Consider the following 14,419-nt stretch of genomic DNA (forward strand, 5'->3'; position numbering starts at 1 on the left):
CCACAAAGCCACAAGCAGCGGGCGGAGGGGGGCGTGCTGCAGTAGACCAGCAGACCAGCAGGTACGAATACAGTTCGGAGTACTCGGAGGTACCTTGATGCCTCGGCCTTGTTTCGAGAAGTAGACTGTGCCCGCTTCTCCCCTCCCCAACACACTAACCAGCACACCAACCAACACGACACCCTCCTGCAAGTGTAAAAAGCAAGGCAAAAAGCAAGTTGAGAGCAAGTTCTGGTCAGGGCAATGCGGCGCGGGTGACGCGACGTCAAAGGCAAACTCGCTCGGTCTCGGTACCTGCGTCAGCACCAAACCGTCTCTCTGTCCACGTGGAATCATGTCATTGTTTCGTTGCAAAACCGGCCCTCTTATTTCATCGAGGTGGATTACGCAATCACTCGGATCAGCGGGCGGTATCGAGACAGGCTCCCAGCGGCGTGGATTGAGCTGTTGACTCCCGAGATCAGCGACGCTTTCCGGCTTGGTGTGGGATGTACGATGTACGATGCAGCCTGCAAGTTAACTTGCTCCAGTTCTGTACTGTGCTACTCCGTATGTAATGGAGGGGAGGGGACCCTGCCGCAGCAGCCAGCGGGGACCCGGACGCCATTGTCAATCTGGATCCCTGGAGTCTGTCTCGTCCCCGTTATCTCGCTCATTGTGCGGCGTCAACACGGTGCCGATAAAGAACTACAGTAGAGCGTTGCGGATGACTCGTTATCGGGCGTTGGTCTTGGCCCGCTTGCCTGAATGCATGTCTTGAACATTTGATAATGCCTGGAGTCCGCCAGCCACTCACTCGGAGGATCGTGGATCACCTCATCAACTTTCGTCTCTCGACTCGTCCTCAGCCGTCCTCGGGCATCTTAATGCGGAGGTGTTCTGATTCCAAGCCCCCATACCAGCCACGGGCAAAAAGCCAAGCCGCCTTTCGCCTTTCGCTTGCCTGAACTTGCATTGGCGGCCCACGGGCTGCTTTGGGACCCGTCGATCTACCCCAGAACCTTAAGGACTGGTGCGCGCGAGTGCCAAGGCCCATTCCCATGTCCAAATCCGTTGACACACAGAAAATGGATTCAAGATAGCATCGCTGGAAACACCAGAATGCGGCCGTAGACCGGAGACAATCCCCCCCACGCGTATCGGGTGGCGTCGAGGAGCGTCGACTGAGCAAGTCTTTATTATGGCCCTGGCAGTCCCCGAGCGCAGATCATGACGTCCCGCGAGTCTTTTCCACTCATAAAAGAATCAAAGTGCTTCCAGAGACCCGTTCGTCCCCGACTCCTACAGCGATTTCCCCAGGCCCAGCCAGCTAGAACCCGTCGCGAAAATGCCTGCAGATCAGGATGTGTACCGCAAGGTCGGTCGAGGAGGAGCTGGCAACTACTACGCCCCTCCCACCGATGGCAATGACTCAAAAGTGACCACCCTCTCCTCCCAGCGATGCCGGCCACGATGTCGGCGTCCTTGACTCAGTTCCAGTCCCACTTACAACTCTCCGGCGCATATAGGATCTCGAAGCTCAAGCCCTGGGCACCTCAGTCGCTCCCACGCCCGACCGCTCCAACGCCCAGGTCCCCACGCGCGCCGGCCGAGGCGGCGCCGGCAACTACGTCGACCCGGCCAACATGCCCGACGCGCGCGAGCAGGAGGAGATGGCCAAGAAGACGGCCGCCGCCGTCAACGCCAGCCTCAAGCGGCACAGCCAGGCCCACGGCGGACAGTCGGGCCGCGGCGGCGCTGGCAACTGGAAGACGGACGAGGACGAGGAGCGCAAGAAGCTCGCCGACGAGGAGAGCGCCCTCGGCGTCCAGCTGGAGAAGCAGGTCAAGGAGGCCGTCGACAAGGGCCTGAAGATGCCCGACAAGGTGCACCACCACGTCGTCTAAGAGGGCATCGGATCGCGATCGATGGGAGAGGTGGTGTAAGACACTCATGCGAGCATGTGTGGAATTGAGTGCTTTTGAGAAGATAGAAATGATACCCATCGAGCAAAGATTCGCCTCTCAGCTCAGGCTTGAACTACCAAGCGTCGGGCACACTGTCCTGCTCTGTCATGAAAATTAAAATACCTGTCAGTCAATTACTCTGTGATTCTCTCTCAACGTCAGCCGTCAGTCAGAGGTCGCGCCTCTTGTTGGGCGTAGGGCCGAACAGATCCAAAACCAATCGAGTATGAGTATGTTTAATGGGTTTCAACTCAACCAACGTAATCCTCACAAAGATCCACATCCCGATGTCAGTAACAGCAACAGCGCCCATCTATCCCACCTTTCACAACCCCTAACGTGTAAGCTTACATAGAATCCTAGCAACTCAAACATAGCAAACAGGTCCAGCCGATCAATGAAGCACCCAACACCGAATCCAAACACCCTTCTCCCGTCCGTCTACCAACCCCCCCTCGGAAGATCCACCTCGTGCGCCAACTCAAACACAGCCGAGGCCAAGTCATCCTGCGCAGCGGCGTGTTGGTCCGTCGGCAGCTCAAACAGGTCGTAGTCCGGATCGCACTCGGCGCCAGCCAACGGCAGCGTGCCGTGTTGGAAGTATGCCCGAATGTGGCGCGCCGTGCATGTCGACGCCGCAGCAAGAGAGCAGTGCTAGAGGGAGACGGGTCAGCAAGGGGACCGATCCTTAGATTGCGGGGAGGTAGGCCAACGTACGCCATACGAGTTTTGCTTGAGGACCACGGAGCTGGGGAAGCGGGCCGAGTTGTTGAAGGCGCTCTGCAGGGGGGTTACGTTGTCGGCCATGTTGCCGATGAAGAGGATTGGGTGCGCCGTGTCACCCTGGAAGTCCTCTGGTCGGGATATTAGCATGCGCTCGATATAGGCTATTCAAAGAGGTGCAGACATACCGACGGAGAAGCGCCACTTCGGCCTCACAGTCTTACCCAGGCAAACAACCCGGAACAGGAGGTTCACCGCGCCCGCCCACTTGCTGATGCCCTCAATCTTGTTGGCGAACTGCTCAAATTCCTCAGGGGTATCGGTCACCGGCTCGTTATCGGAGCACATGATGGCCGGGAACGCATCGTCCTCGGTGCCCGTCTCCTGCGGCATCGTCGCCGGCGTGTCCCCGAGCAAGCACAACTGGCCGGGCTCGTCGGTGGCGTGCTCCCGCATCATGTCGTAAAAGGGCATGCCGTCGCCACGCTCCAGGGCCGCGTACACGTGCGCCATGCGCTGGAACTGCGTCTGCGGCTTATAGAGGATGGTCTGCGTAAGTCGCTGCAACTTGGAGTAGGTGATCAGCGCCGGGAGCTCTGGGCCGGACGGGTGCGACCACGCGGGGACGACAACGGGGGATATCCGGAGGCGGGCGAGGAGGTCGCCGCGACGGTTCTGGACGGCCTCGGGGGACTCGGCCCAGAGCGCGCATCTGTCGGGCCCTACCTTGTGGCAGGCACTGTCGAAGGCATCAAAGATCTTGTCAGTGTCAGAGACGAAGTTGGCGTGGTCTAACTTGAACCAGTCGTGATAGTCACAGTTGCCTGGTTTGATCGTTGTCAGTATCACCGAACACGCTCATAGTAGTTATCTTTGTAAACTTACCATCGCTAACAAGTCTCTCCACACGATCGGGATATAAGCCGGCAAAGACACCACCCAGGATAGTTCCGTAACTAAAACCCCAGTACCGAAGCCGGGCGTGGCCCGTCTTGTCCAGAATCTCAAGCATGTCGCGGGCGATTGATGCGGTGCTGAGGTGGCTCATGATTCCAGTAGAGGCCATGGCCGTCTCACAAACGCTCGAGTAAGCCGAGGCGCGGGCATAAGCATCGTACACAAGACCAGGGCGCTCGTCAACGACGGGAGTGTCCTGGAGAGACCACAGCTTGCGCTTCTGGGAAGAGCCCCAGCATTCGACTCGTGGAGTGGAAACACCGACTGAGAGGGCACCGTGTTAGAACCAGGTATTGTTTCGTCATATACAAGACATTAACTCACCTCCTCGAGGGTCGAAGCTGATGATGTCCTGTATACAGTCAGCAACTTGGTTGGAGAGGGCCTAGAGATGAAGTAGATACTCACATGGTTATCACCAACAATAGTCTGTAGCAGACTACCAGCCTTTTTAACAAATTGCACTCCGGATCCGCCAGGACCCTAAGTTGTCAGTAAGTTAGCATTACAGTCCGACGTTCATCATTGAAAATATCGGAGAGACTCACACCGGGGTTCACAAACACAGGGGAGAAGTTCTTTCCCTTGGACTTGGCGGCCAGTTTGATGACTCCCAAAACAACACGCTGCTCCTCGGTAGGGTCTAGCCAATCCATGGGAACCTGAAAGTGAAATTTGGTCAGCACGAATTCGTCAAATGATGAGGTTGAATTTCGGCAACTCACATCTAGTCTGGCACAGTCAAACTGGTTATCGTAGCACTTCTCCCAGACGAGGTCACGGCTCGGCTTGATCTTCAGGACTCTCGCCGTCAGCACTCATTTCTCCGATATTGACTGGCAGGATTCATTTGCCAATCGTGAGGGAGCCAAATTACGCACATCGCTCCAAGTCCACGGGAGTGGCTCAGCATCTGGGGCATGTTGACGCCCTGTCCCCAGTGGCCACAAATGGAAGCAAGCGACGATAGCGATGGTCGTCAGCAGCCCCAGCATCAAGGCAGACCTCCTCTTAGGCGGCTGCGTTGTCCGTTCTCTCAAGAGGGGATTCCCGTCGACGGCTGCCGCCATCGCTCTCTTATCGTCCATGGCGGCCACGAAATTGGGCGTGTCTGGGGAAGCTCAAGATACGGGGTCCTGTCAAGGCGTCTAGCGTCGGGCGAAGCCGCGGGAAAAAGCAATTATACGGCTGTGGACTGAAGGAGAGGGCGAGAGGTGGGACAGACGTCAACAGCCCAGTCTAGGGAGCAGGAGCAATAGCAGGGAAGCTACGAGCAGTCACCTGAACAAGAAAAGGGCAACGATATCTAGGAGAACTAGAACTAGGAGAAGTAAATCCGGGGAATGGGTCATGGGTCATGGGCCATCTCGGGCTACTAGGTAGGGAGTAGGCTACGGATCAACGGCAGCGACAGCGGCAGCGTGAGACATGCAGGCCAGGGCGCAATGATAAGCTGGCAGGAGTCCAAGAGGCCGGGCTTCCCTGTCCGGGAACGGCGGACTGGGTGCTGTGCAGAGCGTCAAAGCAGGCTCCCGCTGATTGTGGTGGTCGTGTGAGCTTGGCTTTCTCTCGTGTGAGAGAAGGACACGGCAATTGCGGGCGTCGGCCATCGAAATTCCCTGGCGAATGCGTCCAACCAGACATGGGCGATTGCATATTCCCTTTGTTGTCAAGGGAGGAGACGTGCCTACAGTACCTACCTCTACCTAGTAAGTTAAGCGGCCTAAGTAATGCTAAAGCCAAGATCGGCATTCCCTAATTTGGCCCGCTCGAATGCCGGCAGACGCTACACCACACCGACCTTTGTTCAGCCGCCACGCACTTGCATCCACACACGCAAAGAAATACAACTCAGTTTGTAGGCAATCAATACTAGTTCTATTCAATTCCGGTCGTCTGGGTTACTAAGGTTTCTTGGGTTTCTTAAGTCCCCCGCGTTGCTCGTCGAGACACCCTTGAGACACCGCGAGACCCATCTCGGCCCTCGAGACAACCTTCAGACTCCTCAAGGGGGGGGGCCAGCTGACTGCCTTGGTGGTGTTGGCTTCACCCAATCACCATCCACGAGTTGCCAAACCACTCGATCCTCTTCCTCGAGGCGAGACAGATATTCTTCACATCTCTCCCCCAAAAGGAACCGGACCGACCCCCTTCGTCAACGAAGCTCTCTATCTTGTTGCACTGTGCTGTACTGTACCGCACCAGAAGCCAGTCGTATATCCCAACGCCCGTGGTATGCCTCGAATCAAAACACCATAACGCCCGCCCCCCAATGCCCTTCTTCCCGGACACGTGCAATTTTTGGTTCGATGGACTCTCAGCTCTCACGTTTCTCAGCCGTCAGCTTCAGGCGTCCACCTCCATGCCCTCGACGTCCATGCCCTCAATGTCGACATCGTCCTCATCATCGTCGTCAGACCCATCATCCATGCCGTCCTGCTCCTCGTCATCGTCATCGTCGTCGTGCTCCAGCGCAATGGCAACCCGCTTCTTCTCGCCACCAAAGGCCTTGGCACGCTCGCGCTCGGGTTCGATCTCCTCGATCTCCGCCTCGGTAAGACCCTGCTCGCGCAGGCGGCGCTTCTCGCTTCCGCGCAGGCGGGGCAGGAGGTGCTCGTTCTCGGCGACCAGCTTGCGGGCAAGGGCAAGCTCGATCTCCTTCTTTCCGGCCATGCGCTTCTTGTAGAAAACGCGCTCGCGGCGGGAGCGGATCTCGGACACGCGCTCCATGGCCTTGAGGGTCTTGCCCATGAGGTCGCGGTCGTAGCGGACGGGCTCGTTGCGGCGGACGGCGAACTGCAGGGTCGAGTCGACCGTCATCTCCTTGCCGGCAGCCTTTCGGAAGGCCTTTGTCCACTTGAGCTTGCGGGGGTTGCGCTTCATTTTGAACTGTAGGGCGCTGTTAGCCATCCATGGTCCATCATCTCTCCGGCCGTGAAGTCTGTAGACGTACGTTCTTGTGACACTTGCTGCGGCAGAAACGGAAAACGCGCGCATCGTTGCGGACAAAGGTGATGCCCTTGCTGGGGTACGCAGGGCGACTGCAGAAGTAACAGGTTTCGATTCTGAACCAATTGGTTAGCCATTGTCCGTGAAGCAAGAGGCGCCGTCTCCAGCCCGGAGCGAAGTAGCTTTCTCGCAGCGGATGCAGGGTCTGCGAACCCGACACCCGGTACGTTCAAAAGCCTCGCCTGGCAGCTTGTCGTATGCAAAAACTCACCTCATTTTGCCGGTGTGTTGGTCTCAAGACCAGAACAGCTTCAATTCTTCTTCTTCCCGGCCCCGCTGGTGATACCGCACTTTTACGTCCCTCTCTCAAGAAATTTTTGTTCGGCCACCCACCGCTGTGGGTCCCGGCCGCAATCGATAGGAGTCCGGAGAAACACATATTCCGTCGCCTCCGGTCCGCGCCGGCGTGCTCCCGGAAAACTTCAGCAACTTCGCGATTTGCCATCCAAATCCGGGATTCCTAGTCACCACTTCCAACCCTGTGTCTTGCGCAATTAATTCCACCTTCAAAATGGCCTCCGTTTTCGCTTGGGGCGCTGGTGCTGCCGCTGCGGCCTTCCTGGTAGGTCCACCATTTTGCCTTGCTCTACTATTCGCCAGACCCTAACCAGGAATCGCAGGGCCGAGCCGGACTTGTCGCATGGAGACGTTCCCGTGGCGGTGTTGGTGCCATGGGCAAGGCTTTCTACAAGGGTGGCTTTGAGTCCAAGATGACCAAGAAGGAGGCTACTCTCATCCTGTCGCTCAGGTAGGTTTCTTCCATAACGTTGCTACCCCATCAACACTAACAATGCTTTCAGTGAGCGCTCTCTCTCCAAGGACAAGGTCCGCAAGGCCCACCGAACCCTCATGCTCCTCAACCACCCCGACCGAGGCGGCAGCCCCTACCTAGCGACCAAGGTCAACGAAGCAAAGGAGTTCTTAGACAAACAAACCTGACACCCCACCACGTCATGACCAACCAACCAATCCTCCACCCCGAGCCTCTGCCGCTCTGATTGTCACCCGGCCCGTCTCCATGTATCTGTGCTACGATTGCACCAGATGACGGTTAAAGTTACAACACGATGGGTGGCTCACTGCGTGTATGTGTGTATACTGTACACTACTTGTTTCCATAGCGAAGGCGTTTTGTGGTTCATACGGAAGCTCCTGAGAGTAAGAGCAAATTGATGCGATGAGTACGCCGTCGAGCTATCTTGGATGAATACTGTAACAATACAAAAAATACAGGGCCATGTGCCCGCTCTCTTCTCGCCATTCCATCTTCGTCTCAACGGTTACTATGTCCCTTGAGTGAGAGGAGTGTCTTCTTTCTCCTTGAGCTTGGCCTCGTGTTCCCGAATCTGTTCCAGGGCAATCCCGAACATGACGCAAACTGTGTAGTAAGCGTCATTTCCTGCGTTGTGGAGGTTCTTGCTGGGGATTCCCAGATCGGACAGTACCTTACCCAGGCCTCGTCCATTTGTCTCATTCCGCCACGCCTGATACATGTCTTGTGTGTCAACCTGCCCGACGACCTTCTTCAAGGTAAGCAGGTCCACGCCAAGAGTCGAAATCCATCGAAGATCTTGGCGAATATCATGGCCAACAATGACGATATTTCGAGAGGCGTCGAGGTATGGTGCAAGAATTGCCATTATCTCCTTTCGGACATCGGCTTTCCGTGGGAATGTGCTTGAACTGCGATGCATTAGCGTCCAGGTTCAGACTTCAGGAATCGGGTCCTTACCCAAAGTCAAATGAATCCGGGCATCCTTGCACATATTGCTGGTTTCTCAACCCAGCATACTCCCATACTCTGAGATGGTGGCAATTGATCAAAGTCCACCAGTTTTGACCGCCTGGGCCAGGTGCGACGTTTCTGATGTCATTCGTATCGAGAATCGCAAATCCGATTTCCGAGATGGGATTTGGTGGCCGTTCAATCGCCTCAACGTCGACACAAATGAATACCACACCTTGAGCCGGTGGTGTACCTCTCAGGCCGAGGTGGGCTTGCGTGTCGAGAACCATTTGCTCTCGTTCGCGTTTCTTTCGAGCCGCTTTCTCGCTGGTGCCCTTGCTGCCGTTGCCAGTCAAGCCAGTCTTGACCAACTTCATCTTGTCACTCCAGTCATCTTTCATTTGCATCGTGGCCGCATCGAAGCGCTGGATATCGTCTGAGGCCATCTGAGGCCATGGTCTGATATCCAGTGCTGTCTCGTCTTCGGACCGTCTGAGGTACCGTGGTCGTGGTGTGCCTCCTTGGCCAAACTTGAGAGCAAACCGACTTTCGTTGACTCCATTGGGGATCTTTAGCGAGATGCCGAGCTTAGCGTTGACATCTTCCAGGAAAGCTTCGAATTGCGCTGTTGGCACCAAGAGGTAAGGATCCCGCGTTGGCTCTTTTGGGTCGTGCAGGTAGAAGCTATAACAGTTAGCATCGAACACAGGCCAGTGAAGGGGAATTCCTACAAATCCCAAACTCTACCCAACAAAATTCTATCAAAGAAGGGTTTCGCCTATGCCATCGTCAGTGACTGGAGTGCGTACGCCTGTGGATCAACACGCACAAGAGGTTTGTTCGTTTTGCCAATAAAGCGCTCGGGGTATGTCACCATCGTCTTTAAAGGACAAAAGTGTACATCCTCGTCAAGTGGTTCGCCAACGCGAAAGCTTGAGCGGTCGAATGCCTTCCGGTGCCTCATCGCTCTCTCTTGATCCTTCGCCTCTTCGGACCTCGTGTGTCGATGCATAGTATCTTGGGCAAGTTTGGCATGACCTCCTGGGTTCGCTGCATTTTTCCAGTCGGAATCAGGATTCGATTCCACCGGAACCACGCCCTTGAGTGATTCCGTAGCTTTCTGGGGGTCAACAAGGCTTACTTCCTTGCCAAGAAGGGCCTGAAGCTTCTCCAGCCGTTCTGTGAGAGACATACCGAAACGCAACCCTGATCATACGGTATGGTGTCGAATGCGTCACTTTGGTGTGTAGGGGTCGCTGAGATGCAGGAAGAAAGATTTTATTGTATTTGGCTGTTGGGAAGATGAGAGAACGGGAGGAAGGCAGGTAGGAAGGCAGGAGTTACTTAAGCCGCGGGTAGGTGCTAACTAGGCAGGCACCTTAGGCTTAGGCACGATTAGGACAGCTGCATTTGGAGTAAGACAACAACCAAGCGACCGGCTGCTTGATTCGTCAAACGGGCTGCGCTGCATCACTGACAAGAAGCAAATCTCCCACAGCCTATTACAATGTCAGCTTTGCATTTGTTGTTATTGCTTTTCTCTCCGTGTTTGCTAGGCAAGTGGGGATTCATAAAAACAATCAAGTAGCGTTTGCGACAGGCGCTTTAGTAAAACAGCAACTGCTTGGATGAGAGCCACTCCATCTAGGTACTGACCAAGCTACAAATAATATCGTAGAAATACATGCCATGGTACACTCCCCCATCACCTCGACTTGTAGAACTGCGTGAGTGTTAGCATGTCTGTAATTCACAGCTAAAAAGAACTGTGTGCTCACCTCCTCGGCCTCCTCAGGTGTGACAACCGACACCTCTGACTGTTTCTTGTCGATCAGACCCATCCTTGTCCACCTTATTTTAAACCAAAAATCTCGTCGGTCACCGCCGAGAGCCCCAGAAAGTAGCTGCTTCTTCATGTCGCGCACGTATGTGTTGTACAACCCTGGCTCCTCCAGATTGATGAGCTCCTCCCGCATCACGGCTAGGCACTCCAAAGCTCGGGCATATTTACTATCGCCAAAGCTCTCTGTGATTAATGTGTTTGTAATGTTGCCCATCTGTTTGGTGGCGTCTTCAATCTCCGAAAGCTCTTCGGTCGCAGCCAGAGCCTGCTTGAAACCAGGTACCGCGTTGTCCGGGTCGATGTCGCTCTTCTCTCCTTCGCCAAGAAGGGCATCCACGTCAAGACCCGAAATAGGCTTAACGGTGTCTCTCACGCGCTTTCCCTTGGCTTTCGGGGGCACTTCATCTTGGTCAGCTTTAGTTATTCGTGAAGGTGGAAGAAACTCACCCTTCTTGACTTCTGCCGTTCCAATCAAGGCATCTATCTTGCTCTGAACCTTTTCAATCAAATCATCTGGCGGTGATGCGAAGCGCAATAGAATAGATGGTGTTTCTGGGATAGGCCGCTCAGGGTGGATTGCTCGCGACTTCACTGCATGGTTGATACGATGGATCGAGGGGTTGTATGAGTCGTCGATAGGCACGTACTCCGCAGGGTTTCTGCTCCAGCGGTCAGTGAGGGACATTGTAAGGAGTGGCATTGAGCATACCCTTCGTCATCAATCCCATACGATGATAGATCCATAGCATCTACGTAGTCACTCATGGCATCGTTGAGTTCATCCGTTGGTAGGAAACGATGCTTGGTGAGCGTCTGGCCAGTGACTGTGATGACCCGGTCCAGGGGAGGGAACTGGTAACTCCGAACGTCCTCCGCAAAAGGCAGCGGAACATCGTACAAGCACTCTAGGTCGGGTTCAATGTTAGGCGCCAGCAACACCAGCTGGGGGTCTTTCCCGTCTTTGGGAACAATGCGAGCCACGGCATATGACTCGAGTTCAGAAAGCGCCCAAATTAGTGATGACAGGGCTACTTCTGATTTCGTGTCGGCCTTGCGAGCTATGGTAACGCAAACCTCGCCCATGTTGAGGAATGGCTCGTACTAAACAGTATCAGCACAGCATTTACAAGTAAAAGTAGGACATCATACCTTTATGCATGGGATGAATCCAACGATTGAAAAGCTCTTTGTCGTTTCAATCTTGGTGATGTTGTATTCTGACTCACTGATATGCACAGCTGTTCGGCCATACTCGAATCCCTTTGCGAGTGACTCAAATTCGACGTCCCGCTTGCCGCCTGGTGCATCGGGATCATTGACCTTGTATGAACGAGCTTGCTTTACTGCAGCGAACTCGACACCCTCCATTTCATCACCTTCGACCGTTTGGGTAGACTGAGATCCCACGCCTTGTTCAGACTTGACCACCACGGTACTCGCTGCCAAGGGCCGGGCGAGATGGGTCTTGAAATATCTCTCTACGTTGATATTCATTGCAGCCGGAAATCTTTTCGGGTCTCCTAGCGTCAGCGCGCCGTCGAAGGTTTTGTAGGGCTTCACGGATTTGACGCGGGGGGTGTCAATCTCGTCGATTGCTTCGACGATGGACGCGTACACGCCGTTTTGGCAGTCGTTGACCAGCGACTGGAGAGTCTTCTCATTCTGGGCCTACCAACCGGTTAGTACTGCACAAGATGAATGCAGTCGTCAATATCCTGACCTTTTCTGTGGGCTTGTCCTCTTCCTTAAAGCCGTACTCAAGATCATCGAAATCCACGCCCCTGGTTTGTAAGTAGAGTCCAGCCGAGAGGACGAAAGCCAACTTACAAGACTGTAAGTTGAATATTCGAGTCATTTATCTTCTTTGAGATATCGGAGATACCGTCGTCGTCGATTGGGCCCCGGCCATCTGTAATGAGGACGATTTTGCGGTTCCACTTGAGCTTCTTGGTGAAAGTGTCAATCATGTCCACGGCCAGGACAATAGCGGAGATGGCATCGCCAAACTCTGTGCTGCTCGGCTTGATCTTCGCCTGCAATTCCCTCAAGGATGTCATCGTCATGGGTCCTAATTCCTGCAGCACCGAGATGTTTTCGTAGCCTTCATCGTCCTGTAGCTTGTTGTCGGTCTCGTCGCTTCTCAATCCCAATACTCCGACACATAGAGTCTTACGACTCGCTGCAACAAGGTCGGTGATCTTGTCCCACACGTATTGCATGCTCCAATCGAGATCCGATTCTGATCGGCCGCTATGAATCCGGGCCATGGATGAGCCCAGATCCAAGATGAACACGGTCGCTTCCTTGTCAGCCATGTTGGATTGTGAAAGGAAAAACGCGAATGGTTGTGACAGTGGGTAGCAGGAATAAGTGCCGTCTTTGTTTCTGGGAGTCTGGCGTTTTAAAAGAAATCCCACTGTGGTCGTGTTCTCATGGTGAATCCTGGTCCTCAATTAGGCAGAAGGCACCCATGAGCCAAAAGGCGTGAGATGAGCCCGTGCTCAGGACGCGTTCAAGCCACGAAGTCATGTGACCTCGGTATTGGAGACATGCATGACCTCACCTTCTTGCCTTGGATACAACTCCGCCCGTTCTGTCAAAATCATTCCACCATCCTCTTTCTATCTTCTTTGTTCCTCTTGTATCGTTATTGAACTGTAACAGAGGCACAATGGCAAGCACGGTCAGCGCAGTTGTGTTTTCGGTGGCACCGTACCACATCATCTCGTGAGCAAACTCAACTGGCAACGCATCACGCACTCAGACAATGGCTCACCCTCTGCCAGCTATGGAACCCTTCTGGGGACATCGTTCTTCCACGTGAGACCTCACATTCCCTAATGCCCTCGGCACATCGACCGGTTTCTCACGATCCGTTAGACCTTCATCAATGGCATCGTCATGTTCAGGACCGTTGATCGCCCGGCCTTCTCAGCGATTCAGCAGCAGCTCTTCCCCATCTACTTCGGGATGCAAACAGCCTTGCCCGTCGTCCTCGCCCTCACTTTCCCCGGTAACTCGTTGATTGGCCTCTCTTCCGGCATTTCCGGGCTTTTGAGCGACTTTGCTCGGTGGCACTCACTCGCACCTATCGCAACCATGTTCTTGACCGGCCTTGTCAACCTCGCCATCCTCCTTCCCGCGACGACCAAGACAATGAAGGATCGACGTGGTCAGGGTATGCTTCAAAGTCCTTGTGTTGTGTGGCGATATGAAAGCTGACCAGTTTCTAGCCAAGCGAGATGGTAAGGATTGGTATTCGCAGGGTCCTCACTCGGATGAGATGAAGGTCCTGAACAAGAAGTTCGGCATGCTCCACGGGATTTCTTCTCTGATCAACATAACGACCTTCTTTGCGGCCGTTGCGTACGGATTCACCCTAGGAGGCAGGGTCCTATCTGTTGCAGACCTTGCTTGAGGCGATGATATTATTCCATTGGCTATTTATCATGCAGTGTACAAACTAGCAACACTCAACCTGTTTCTCCGCTTTCATCTACTTCTAGTGTCAGGCCTTTCTTCAATTTCCCACTCCAGCCACCGTCCATCAACGCGCCTCGTTCAATCGTAGATTCATTATCCGTACAACCAAGGGTATAACCTCCAAGTTTTCAATGCGCCAACTTAATTCAGTATGTGCGAACCCAAACCGTAGTTCGGTTAGGGAGCTGAAGAGACCAAGGGTCTACATCTACCAGGATCCGTGGTTGGGTGGCTGATTGTTGCTTTGGAAAGCGAGGAGGTCTTTCTTTGCGGCTTCGAAGTCCCGCGCTCGTCTCTCTTTCAACTCCTCCTCGTTGAGTGTGGGTTTGTGTCGCTGCTGGTTGGCAGCAATCTGGCCCTGGATGGACCAGCGGCCTGGCTCTCGCTCCAGCATGGCCTTGACATCGACGTCTTGGGCTGGCTTGGGAAATTCTCGCTGAAGGGGAGACAGGGGGCGGGTGCCAATCTTGCAGGTGTCGCAGGTGTCATCCTCGGACTTCAGGCTCGGGGTAGACGAGGGTGTCATCTCTGGAGCGGAGGACTTGGTACCGGCAGTATTGGAGAAGAAGCTGGTGGTGCTGGAGCTTGACGACACAACCTCTGAGTGGACTTGGTTGGGGGCGGGAGTATCCATCTTGAGTGGGAGGAAGTGGGAGGAAGTGGGAGAGATAAGCTGGTGCGAACGGCTATGTCGAGAGTGTGATTGCTGCCACGGTTGTTGGGGGGTGTGCA

The 14,419-nt window shown here is 54.5% G+C and overlaps 8 protein-coding genes across 8 annotated transcripts; 3 read left to right on the top strand and 5 right to left on the bottom strand.

The window, feature by feature from the left end:
* Window positions 1–1,185: 1,185 nt before the first annotated feature.
* BGZ61DRAFT_26067 (uncharacterized protein) lies at window positions 1,186–2,096 on the top strand. The gene is made up of 2 exons (XM_046238384.1): window positions 1,186–1,417; window positions 1,509–2,096. Exons 1-2 carry the CDS (start codon window positions 1,328–1,330, stop codon window positions 1,884–1,886), a joined length of 468 nt encoding a protein of 155 aa, XP_046112781.1. The 5' UTR covers window positions 1,186–1,327; the 3' UTR covers window positions 1,887–2,096.
* A 291-nt stretch (window positions 2,097–2,387) lies between these two features.
* Window positions 2,388–4,714, bottom strand: BGZ61DRAFT_471368 (Alpha/Beta hydrolase protein; the record flags this gene model as incomplete). The annotated part of the gene is made up of 9 exons (XM_046248202.1): window positions 2,388–2,600; window positions 2,664–2,800; window positions 2,858–3,493; window positions 3,555–3,890; window positions 3,951–3,978; window positions 4,035–4,109; window positions 4,175–4,288; window positions 4,352–4,420; window positions 4,508–4,714. The coding sequence occupies 9 exons, from the start codon at window positions 4,712–4,714 to the stop codon at window positions 2,388–2,390; spliced, it is 1,815 nt and encodes a 604-aa protein (XP_046112782.1).
* A 1,258-nt stretch (window positions 4,715–5,972) lies between these two features.
* Window positions 5,973–6,851, bottom strand: BGZ61DRAFT_526027 (ribosomal protein L24e-domain-containing protein; the record flags this gene model as incomplete). Its single annotated transcript, XM_046252876.1, has 3 exons — window positions 5,973–6,515; window positions 6,580–6,691; window positions 6,847–6,851. 3 exons carry the CDS (start codon window positions 6,849–6,851, stop codon window positions 5,973–5,975), a joined length of 660 nt encoding a protein of 219 aa, XP_046112783.1.
* Window positions 6,852–7,080: 229 nt separating this feature from the next.
* Window positions 7,081–7,911, top strand: BGZ61DRAFT_439387 (uncharacterized protein). Its single transcript, XM_046244356.1, has 3 exons — window positions 7,081–7,197; window positions 7,256–7,383; window positions 7,436–7,911. The coding sequence occupies exons 1-3, from the start codon at window positions 7,147–7,149 to the stop codon at window positions 7,572–7,574; spliced, it is 318 nt and encodes a 105-aa protein (XP_046112784.1). The 5' UTR covers window positions 7,081–7,146; the 3' UTR covers window positions 7,575–7,911.
* Window positions 7,912–7,918: 7 nt separating this feature from the next.
* BGZ61DRAFT_526029 (uncharacterized protein) lies at window positions 7,919–9,553 on the bottom strand (the record flags this gene model as incomplete). Its single annotated transcript, XM_046252877.1, has 4 exons — window positions 7,919–8,318; window positions 8,368–9,045; window positions 9,093–9,139; window positions 9,191–9,553. The coding sequence occupies 4 exons, from the start codon at window positions 9,551–9,553 to the stop codon at window positions 7,919–7,921; spliced, it is 1,488 nt and encodes a 495-aa protein (XP_046112785.1).
* Window positions 9,554–10,066: 513 nt separating this feature from the next.
* On the bottom strand, window positions 10,067–12,519 carry BGZ61DRAFT_471371 (SPOC like C-terminal domain-containing protein; the record flags this gene model as incomplete). Its single annotated transcript, XM_046248203.1, has 7 exons — window positions 10,067–10,084; window positions 10,140–10,603; window positions 10,652–10,863; window positions 10,914–11,305; window positions 11,354–11,872; window positions 11,925–11,985; window positions 12,032–12,519. The coding sequence occupies 7 exons, from the start codon at window positions 12,517–12,519 to the stop codon at window positions 10,067–10,069; spliced, it is 2,154 nt and encodes a 717-aa protein (XP_046112786.1).
* A 356-nt stretch (window positions 12,520–12,875) lies between these two features.
* On the top strand, window positions 12,876–13,622 carry BGZ61DRAFT_526031 (uncharacterized protein; the record flags this gene model as incomplete). The annotated part of the gene is made up of 4 exons (XM_046252878.1): window positions 12,876–12,931; window positions 12,991–13,024; window positions 13,085–13,382; window positions 13,438–13,622. 4 exons carry the CDS (start codon window positions 12,876–12,878, stop codon window positions 13,620–13,622), a joined length of 573 nt encoding a protein of 190 aa, XP_046112787.1.
* Window positions 13,623–13,895: 273 nt separating this feature from the next.
* Window positions 13,896–14,321, bottom strand: BGZ61DRAFT_526032 (uncharacterized protein; the record flags this gene model as incomplete). Its single annotated transcript, XM_046252879.1, has 1 exon — window positions 13,896–14,321. One exon carries the CDS (start codon window positions 14,319–14,321, stop codon window positions 13,896–13,898), a length of 426 nt encoding a protein of 141 aa, XP_046112788.1.
* Between the last annotated feature and the right edge of the window lie 98 nt (window positions 14,322–14,419).

The sequence above is a fragment of the Ilyonectria robusta genome (genome assembly GCF_021365365.1).
Source record: "Ilyonectria robusta strain PMI_751 chromosome Unknown BGZ61scaffold_1, whole genome shotgun sequence".
In the NCBI taxonomy this organism is placed as follows: domain Eukaryota; kingdom Fungi; phylum Ascomycota; class Sordariomycetes; order Hypocreales; family Nectriaceae; genus Ilyonectria; species Ilyonectria robusta.

Coding starts and splice junctions, on each gene's coding strand:
- BGZ61DRAFT_26067 (XM_046238384.1), top strand. CDS start 1,328: ATGCCTGCAGATCAGGATGTGTACCGCAAGGTCGGTCGAGGAGGAGCT. Junction 1,418..1,508: donor CCGATGGCAATGACTCAAAA/GTGACCACCCTC, acceptor CGGCGCATATAG/GATCTCGAAGCTCAAGCCCT.
- BGZ61DRAFT_439387 (XM_046244356.1), top strand. CDS start 7,147: ATGGCCTCCGTTTTCGCTTGGGGCGCTGGTGCTGCCGCTGCGGCCTTC. Junction 7,198..7,255: donor CTGCCGCTGCGGCCTTCCTG/GTAGGTCCACCA, acceptor CAGGAATCGCAG/GGCCGAGCCGGACTTGTCGC. Junction 7,384..7,435: donor ACTCTCATCCTGTCGCTCAG/GTAGGTTTCTTC, acceptor CAATGCTTTCAG/TGAGCGCTCTCTCTCCAAGG.